Genomic DNA, 9,157 nt, shown 5'->3' with positions numbered 1-9,157 from the left:
GCGTCCTCGATGGTGCGCGCCTCCAAGCTGCCCTCCTCCAGCACTCGGCGGTTCACGTTTTCCTCCAGTGGCACCTCCAGGTGGCTCTTGACTTTCTCGGCTGGGGATGGGCAGCCAGCCGGGTGACAGAGACATATCCAGAGAGAGACACAGTGGGGACAGAAGGGAGGGGAGAATGATGGCAGGAACGCGACTTGAGCTGAGAAGCCCTTCCAGCACCGACCTAGGGGGTGGTCCTACCCTTCCGGTGCCCAGCCCTCTGCCCTCTGAACTCCCCTGGAGCTGGACACACGGAGGAGACACACACGGCTGCTCTCTCCGCAGCCTCGGGCCGCGTCCCCCCTACTGGGGAGGAGTGGCGCACAAGCCGAGGTCCGGTGCAGAACAGGTACCCAGGGTGTGCCTGCGCTCAGAGCAGGCCTTCCGAGCCACCGCCCACCCGTGCTTCCTGCAGAGCCCAGGCTTCTGGGGTGGGGAGGGCCGCTGCCTATTCTTTAACGTGTAAGAGGGCGGCGCCACAGGGGACCCTGCCCCACCTGGTTCTTGGGCTTCCTTGTGCTGATGGTCTCTGCGGAGCGTCTCCTCAATCTGGGCTCGGGTGACTTTGCTTGGCACAGCTACCCGGGGGGCCTTGCTGCTCTTGAGCTTCGAGTCCTCCTCCTCCAGCAAGCGCTGGGCCTCCTTTTTGCGCTCCAGCTGCTCCAGGCGCCGCTTCTCCTTCTCCTCCTGGGGTGATGGGGCAGTCAGGGGTGGACCCCACCCTACCGCCAAGGTGGACTGAGACCCTGCAGTGCCAGACCCTGTGCTGGACATGGGACATGGCTGGGAGCACGAGGGCCCAACATATATGAAGATAGGAACAACACAGGTGGGTGGGTAGGTCTGGAAGGAAAAAGTGACCCCTGGGCAGAGGAGGAGCCAGCCAGGAGGAGGGGGGGGGAGAGTGGTGGGAGTGGCAGGTGTAAAGACCCTGAGGCAAGAGCCACCCAGCATGCTGAGAAGCACAGAGAGAACCGGTGTGGCTGACGTGGGGATGGGAAGTATAGAGGGAGAAGTGTGTGTGTGTGTGGTGGGGGGGGGGGGGCAGCTTAGGAGCCTCAAGGGCTTGGGGAGCAGTTTGTATTGGATTCCAAAGGAGACAGGAGCCACAGAGGGTCTGAATCCATTTGCGAGCTGGGGCAAGAGTTCTGCCCTTTTGGGTCAGGAGACCTTGGAGGAGGCACTGGCCCCAGTCTAGCATCACAGTGGATGGGGCTGATGGCACCGAGGCTCCCATGGAGACCCAGATGCCAGTGGGACGAGGGCACATCTGGCCTACAGAACTTATCCTTGGTCACTGCCCTTCCACTGCTCCAGGGGACAGAGTGAGGTCCCACTGTAGTGTGTGTGGCCGGCTGGGTTCTGCACTCAGGCACCCTCACTTGCCTACAATTCTGCCATCTGCCCCCCATGCCTCCGGGATGGTCCGTGCCTGCTATTCCCCAGGACACCCCCCTGGCTGGACTGAATGTCCCAGGAGAGGGGCTGATGTGCCTGAGGACACCCACTGAGCTTCCATCCTGCCTGCGTGGCACAAAAGTGTGTGTGGGCAGGTTTAACGGTCAAGGGTGTTTGAGTATAGCTTCTGGGGCTCCCACTTCTGTGCTCAGGCACCTCAGGCAAGGCCACTGTGTTCTGAGCCTCAGTTTCCTCATCTGGAGGATGGGGATGACCCCAAGGCCCAGAGCGAAGGCCTGGGGAGGGCTCCCAGGGCCCAGACTGTCAAAAGGTTCCTGGCTTTTCTGTCTGCATAATGGATCTTTGGCGGACACTGATTTTCCCTTTGGGTTTTCAACTTTGCTATGTTGTCAAAATGCTGACAGTCAAAAAGTTTAAAGACCCCCCCGCCCCTCACAAACCCAATGCAGCATGTGAAGAGGAGTGGAGGGAACCAGTGACATTCAATGTCCACTAACAACAAGGCAGGATCCAGTCCTGCACAGAAAGACAATGGGAAAACTCTCGAAAGTGCCCAGGCACCCCATGATCTAGGTGTGCAGGGACTGCATCAGCACTGCTACTTTCCACAACCTTCATGTTTTCCAACGGAGGAAACCCCTGTTCTCAGCCTGGAGTCACCAACGCATCCCCCAGGATCCTAGGCAGGCGGGACCAGCCCAGGAACCAGGATGTGTTCCGCGGGTCTCTGGTGCCACCTACTGGGCTGGACAGGTAAGCACCAGCCCTCAAACATTCCCAGACAATTAAGCACCCGTTGTGTGCCTGGCACTGGGGCCCATCAGGGATAGCCAGCCATCTCTGCCCTCTTCTGTGTTTTTATAAACTCCTGGGAGATCCTGCGGGCCCAGGTCAGCAGGTCACAAGTGGGAGTCTATCCAGAACTTCCCAGCCTCGGTTCTGCTGATGTCTGGGCTGGCTCATTCTTTGCTAGGGGCCCAGTCGCATGCCTGGCCTCATCCACCAGATGCCAGGAACACCCTCCACCAACCAGTTGTGACAACCAAAAATGTCTCCTTGCCCTGGCTGGCTTGGCTCAGTGGATAGAGTGTTGGCCTCAGACTGAAGGGTCCCAGGTTTGATTCCAGTCAAGGGCACATGCCCAGGTTGCAGGCTCGATCCCCAGTAGGTGTGCAGGAGGCAGCCGATCAATGATTCTCTCTCATCGTTGCTGTTTCTATCTCTCCCTCTCCCTTCCTCATGAAATCATACGATATATATATATATATATATATATATATATATATAATATATATACTACTTTAAATCTCCAGATGTTGTCAAGTGTTCCCTGGATGCAGCATCACCCCTCAAGTGAGAACTGCCAGTGTAACCTGACCCTGGCATCACATGAAGGAGAGAAACGAGCCCATGGAGGGCGGTGGCTGCCTTGCTGTTCTTCCAACGTGCCAAGTCCTGGCCACCCCAGGACCTTTGGACGAGCTGTTGCTTCTGCCTCCCTCCCTGCCCTTGCTCCGGGTTTAGTGGCTCCTTGCCCTTCAGGCCAAAGCCCCAGAGGCCTCCCACCACCTTCTACCATGAATGCCTGTCTCAGTCACAGGCACAGCAGCCCAGGGCCCCCCAACCTTGCGCTGCTCCTTCCTCATGACGTGTTTGTCCTCATCCTTCCAGTAGGCATCCTCCAGCTCCTTGTGCTTCCGGGCATCAGCCGCCGCCTTAGCCTCAGCCCTCCGTGCCCGGGCTGCTGCTGACTTGGTGTTCTCGCCCTGGAACTTCTTGGGCATCCCTCAGCAGGCTGTGGGAGGAGGGTGGGGACCAGTGAGTAGGGGGCATCCATCTCCAGGAGCCCCAGACTCACTCCTGGGCAGCCAGGACCCCCTTGGGGCCTCAATGGCCTCGTCTGTAAAACAAGGGCTCAGACTTAGTGATTTCTCTTTTTAAAAAATGTATTGAAGTGAAATGTACAGAACACAAAATGAGCCATTTTCAATGTACAATTCAGTGGCATTTCATACATTCACAATGTTGTATAATCACCACCTCTAACTAGTTCCAGAACATTCCTATCACCCCACGTCCCTCCTTCCCCCAGCCCCTGGCAACCAATAATCTGCTTTTTGTCCCTATGGATCTGCCTGTTCTGGACGTTTCACAGAGATGGAATCACACATGTGGTCTTCTGCATCTGGCTTCTTTCACTCAGCATGTTTTCGAGGATCATCCACATTGTAACATGAGTCAGTGCTTCATTCCTTTTTCTGGCTAAATAACATTCCCTTGTGTGAATGGCTATTTTGTTTATCCACCCAACCCCTGGTGGACATCTGGGTTCTCTCCACTTTTTAGCTCCTGTGAGTCATGTTAGTGTGGATTCTCCAGGCCAGTCTGCCACCTTCGAGGCTTCAGTTCCTGAGTCCCACAACCCTGAGGCTCAGTGCCCCCCATCCTGGGTCCACAGCGCCGTGAACGGCAAAGAGTGACCCAGCCCGGCTCACACAGCTGGGAGGTGCTGCAACAATCATGAAGCTGCTGTCTGGGGGGCACATGGTCTGTGCGAGTCCCAGCTACTTCCCTGTGCCCGGCCCTCCCTCTGCTAAGCACTTTATATGGGCCAATTCAATGAATGCCCCAAAGCCGTGAATGTGGGGACTGTTCTTATTCCCATTCTCAGACCGGAAAGCCGAGGTACCTGGCCAGGTCACACGGGGCTGAGCTTGGAGTGTCACCTCCAAAGTCTGCCTTTCAGGTGAGGAAGGGAAGGCTGTGCAGTTGAGACATTAACAGCACTACCTCCTCAAGTGCTGACTGAGGACCAAGTGCTGTGTGGCCCAGGGCACATGCCTTCCGGGCCTCAGTTTTCCTCATTTGGGAAATGGGCTGATGCACGTCCCTCCTATGTCATCCTCACCCCTCGCAGAGCCTTGGAGAAATGGGCCCAGCATCGAAGAATAAAGGGGAGGGAATGTGGGGCCATCCCGACTTAGGACGGGCATCCTCTAAGTCCAAACTCTCAGCGGTGTGACTGGCGGGAGGAAGCTGCTATCCCTGAGCCCTCAGCAGAAACTCTAATATCGGCTCCTGTTTGCAGCAGTTGTGCGCGCTGGGCCAAGTGCTTTACAGGCAGCGTTAGTGAGTTCTCACCACCCTGGTGGGTGGCAGCCCGGCTGAGACCTGAAGGATGGGTTGAAGGCAGCCCTGTGAGGATACAGGGGTGAGGATACAGGGGGAAGGGCACGACACATGCAAAGGCCTTGAGGCAAGAATGAGGCTATGTTCAGGCACCAGGGAGTTACAAGGCAGCTCTGAGCAGGGCAGGAACACTTTCTGATTAGTTGGTTCCAAAGCCCTCCCTGGCTGTCAGATGGGCGGCACCGAACACTGAGGGAATGATGATGATGCAACGGGCAGAGCCGGAGGTTTGATCGGATAAAGCTGTGTGTGTTCTAAACCAGTGGCCGGCAAACTGCGGCCCCTTGAGTGTGGCTCTTCCACAAAATACCATGTGCGGGCGCGCACTTACAGTGCGATTGAAACTTCGTGGCCACACTCAAGGGGCCAAAGAGCCGCATGTGGCTCGCGGGCCGCAGTTTGCGGACTACTGTTCTAAACCATTTCATCCCCAGCAGCAGCAAAGGCATCCTCCACTAAGCACTTCACATGGACCAACTCAAACAAATGTCCCACAACCTTAATCATGGGGACTGTCCTTATTCCCATTCAAAGGTGGGAGCGCTGAAGTACCTCATCAGGTGCCCATTTACACGTGAGAAATCTGAGGCTTGAAAGGTTAAGTGACAGGCTCAGAGCCACACAGGGGGTTAGTGAAGGGGCCTGGATTCCAGCCCAGGCCTAGCTCCTCAGTCCCATCTCCATCTCCGTTTTAAAAAATTGATTTCAGAGAAGAAGGGAGAGGGAGAGAGAGATAAAAACATCAATGATGAGAGAGAATCATTGATGGGCTGCCTCCTGCAGGCCCCCTACTGGGGATTGAGCCCGAAACCCGGGCATGTGCCCTGGCTGGGAATCGAACCGTTGACCTCCTGGTTCATAGGCAGATGCTCAACAACTGAACTATACTGGCCAGGCCGGACTCCATGCCCTTTATCACTGCTCCACCCTAGGGTCCTGGCAGGTCCCTCAGGGAACACCAACACAGATCAGGACTCAGAAGCCACTAGGGCCCCTCACTTGACACAGAAGGACAGTCCCTCCAGGCTGAGATGGGAAGCAAACCCCATGAGGAAGAACGGGACAGACTGGGGATCAGTGGATCCAGGAGAGTCAGGGTTGAGTCCTCGGCTCTGTAATCGTACTTGATGTATTTCCCTTCAAACCCCAGTTTTCTTATTTGAGATGTGGGGATGATTCTAGTCCTTCCCCACACTAAATCCAGCATCCATTACTGAGCATCTACAACAGAAACCCTCTCCAGATTCCCCAGGAAAGCACCACGGAGTGGGGATTACTGTCCAAGTTACAGATGAGAACATGCCTCACCCCCTACTCCAGTGTGAGTCCCTCCATTTCTCCCTTATGAATCCTGCAGCAGACACACCAGCCTCCTTGCTATTTTTCAAATATGTCAAGAGGGTCCCCACCTCAGTGCCTTTGCACTTGCTGTGCGCTCTACCTGGCTATTCTTTGTTCCTCTTCGTACCTAGTTAACTCCTATTTAAACCTCTTGCAGCCTTCAAGAAGCCTTCCCTGGGTCCCCTTGACTCTTAGACCTCAAACTTTTCTTTGAGATCCTTGTCTGGGTTGCTTTCCATTCATTTATATGGTTAACAAATGTCCCTTTTTCTCACCAGGCTGGGAGCTCCATAAGGGCAGGGCTGGGACTATCTAGGTCACTACCGTGTCCCCAGTACCCTCATTCATTTGCACAATAAATGTTTTTCTTTTTTCTCTCAATAAATGTGTTTTTAAAATTTTTATTTATTGACTTGAGAGAGGTTGATTTATTGTTCCTCTTATTTATGCATTCATCGGTTACTTCTTGTATGTGCCCTTACCAGGGAGTGAATCTACAACCTTGGTGTATGGGGATGGTACTCTAACCAACTGAGCTACCAGCCAGGGCTCAATAAATGTTTTTTTGTTTTTGTTTTTTTGTTTTTTTTCTCAATAAATGTTTTAGGCAAATGAGTGAACAGGTGTTGACTTCCAGGGCTCCTCCAGTATTTACTTCATGCTGGGTTGTGTCCCCTCCTGCCACTGGGACTCTGCTCTTGCTATGCCCTCATCTAATACACCCCGCCCTAACCCCTCCTCCTGTGAAAACCCGGCCCACTCACAGGGACTCTGCCCCAGAATCTCCTCATCCTCATCTGCAACCCAAGGCCTGACAGGGCTTTTCTGACCCCCTCTTCAGAGAGAACCCAGGACTGATTGTTTGTGTCCTTCTAAAATTCCCATGTTGAAGCCCTAACCCTCAGTGTGACTGTATTTGGAGACAGGACCAGTGAGGAAGTGATAAAGATTAAATGAGGTCAGCCCTGGCCGGTGTGGCTCAATTGGTTGAGCGTTGTCCCATGGACTGAGGTCCCCAGTTCGATTCCCAGTCAAGGGCATATGCCTGGGTTGAGGGCTCAATCCCCAGTAGGGGGCATGCAGGAGGCAGCCAATCAATGATTCTCTCTCATTGTGTGGTATTTTTAAAAAAATATACTTTTATTGATTTCAGAGAGGAAGGGAGAGGGAGAGAGAGATAAAACATCAATGATGAGAGCGAATCATCGATCGGATGCCTCCTGCACGCCCTATACTGGGGATCAAGCCCACAGCCTGGGCATGTGCCCTTGACTGAAATCAAACCTGGGACCCTTCAGTCCTCAGGCCGGAGCTCCATCCACTGAGCCAAACCAGCTAGCGCTCTCATTGTTGATGTTTCTGTCTCTCTCCCTCTCCCCTCCTCTCTGAAATCAATAAAAATATTTTTTCAAAAAAAAAGAAGACATTGGTGGAAATCCTACCTTAAAAAAAAAAAAGATTCATGTAATCTAATAGGGTTGGTGCCCCTGTAAGAGCAAAAGACACTAGAGCGTACCCTCCACCATGTGAGTACACAAGAAGGTGGCCGTCGCCAGGTCAGGAAAAGCCTGTACCAGGAACGAACTGTGAGCAAATCACTGTCTGTTGTCTAAGCTGCCTGGTCTGTGGTATTTGCTATGGCAGCCCAGGCTGACTAAGACAGACAGCTCTTCTTCTCTGGCACACAGTCCCTCACTTTGTCATTCAGCAAGCAGGTACTAAGCACCTAAAACAAGGGGGACACTGGAGAAAGAGGTGGAGCCAATGGGCTTCCTGCCCACATGGGATTGCCAGGCTGTCTGGGAGATAGGCATTAAGAGTGACAACTTGAGATCTGAGCTGTGATAGGGACCTGCAAAAAAAGGGGGGGGGGCGCTGGAGGGGGCTTCTGGGAGATGTGTGTCAAAGGACTTCCTGGATGAGATTTACAGGAAAAAGTCTAAAGGAGAGGAAAATCCTAGCCCCCAGGAATGTGGGGCAGGCAGGCTAGGAGGAGGGATTTGTACTCCAGGGTGATGGGAGGGTGCAGAGGGTGCTAGAGCCCGGAGGCGCAGACCTATGGGAAGGAACCCTCTGAGGTTGGAGAGGAAGTAAACTGGGATGGGGAGTAGGGAGAAGACAGAAGCAGGGAGCTCGAGCAGGGATCCGGGGAGTGGCTCTGGCTGGACAGGGGGACACTCAGGTGGGAATCAAGAACCACATAACTGCTTGGATGTGAAAGTAAGAGAGAAGAGATGAAGCGCAATGCCTCCTCCTCCAAGAAGCCCTCCGGCCCTCCCTTCTGGGCTCGCCCAGCCCACCGTCCCTCGCTCCCGTCCTGACCCCACTGCAAGAAGCCGGGGACGGAGCTCTGTCATCCCCCAGCCTGGGAGCTGCTCAAGGGCAGGGCCGGAGCTGGGCGGACTCGAACACGCCGCTGTCCCCCTGGGTTTCCGTCGCGAGCTGTGGTTAATGGGCACAGCCCCCGCGGCAGCCTCCGCGACTGGGCGCCGGAAGTGCGCCCGCCCCGAGCACCCCACCTCTCGCCCTCCTTGGGGACGGTCCCAGGCCCAGGCGCCCACCCGGCCCACCCGCACCCCGCCCCCCGAACCCCAGCTCCGCCCGCACACGGCCGCTCCTACCTCCTACCCCCGGCGCCGGTCAGGTCGCTCCTCTGTGAAGTCATCGCGGGGCTTGCGTGCTGCGCTCCCGGCGGCGCGCGCTGATGACGTACCCGCGCTGCCGCCATCTTGGTAAAGGAAGTGCCGGCGATCTCCGGCCCAAGCCGAGGTCCATTTATTCGTTTTCTTCAAGAAGCGTATAGTCCGCCCTAACCGGTTTGGCCCAGTGGATAGAGCGTCAGCCTGTGGACTGAAAGGTCCCAGGTACGATTCTGGTCAAGGGCATGTACTTGGTTGCGGGCACATCCCCAGTAGGAGGTGTGCAGGAGGCGGCTGATCGATGTTTCTCTCTCATCGATGTTTCTAACTCTCTATCCCTCTCCCTTCCTCTTTGTAAAAAATCAATTTAAAAAAAGAAGAAGCGTATAGTCCATAAAAACTCATCCCTGGTGCTCACTGTAGATATTTGCGAGCCAGGAGGGGCAGGTACAGGCAACCTAGAGCCTTGCCTTTACCTGGCACTTGGTCCGGTGGCATCAGCCGGGGCTGTCCCCGCTGCCCCCGCCAGG

At 54.9% G+C, this 9,157-nt stretch overlaps 1 protein-coding gene across 1 annotated transcript in view; it reads right to left on the bottom strand.

Moving 5' to 3' along the window:
* CCDC124 (coiled-coil domain containing 124) overlaps positions 1-8,711 on the bottom strand; it is a 9,473-nt gene extending 762 nt beyond the window's left edge. The window contains 4 exon segments of the mRNA XM_006106979.3: positions 1-100; positions 537-726; positions 3,084-3,253; positions 8,610-8,711. The exon segment at positions 1-100 is cut by the window's left edge and continues 17 nt beyond it. Of these exon segments, the coding sequence (XP_006107041.1) occupies positions 1-100; positions 537-726; positions 3,084-3,242 (449 nt within the window). The 5' untranslated portion in view covers positions 3,243-3,253; positions 8,610-8,711.
* Between the last annotated feature and the right edge of the window lie 446 nt (positions 8,712-9,157).

This window comes from Myotis lucifugus, unplaced genomic scaffold (genome assembly GCF_000147115.1).
Source record: "Myotis lucifugus unplaced genomic scaffold, Myoluc2.0 scaffold_963, whole genome shotgun sequence".
Taxonomy (NCBI): Eukaryota; Metazoa; Chordata; class Mammalia; order Chiroptera; family Vespertilionidae; genus Myotis; species Myotis lucifugus.
Note: the sequence above shows the minus strand (reverse complement) of the source record. Positions and strands in the feature narration are given on the sequence as shown.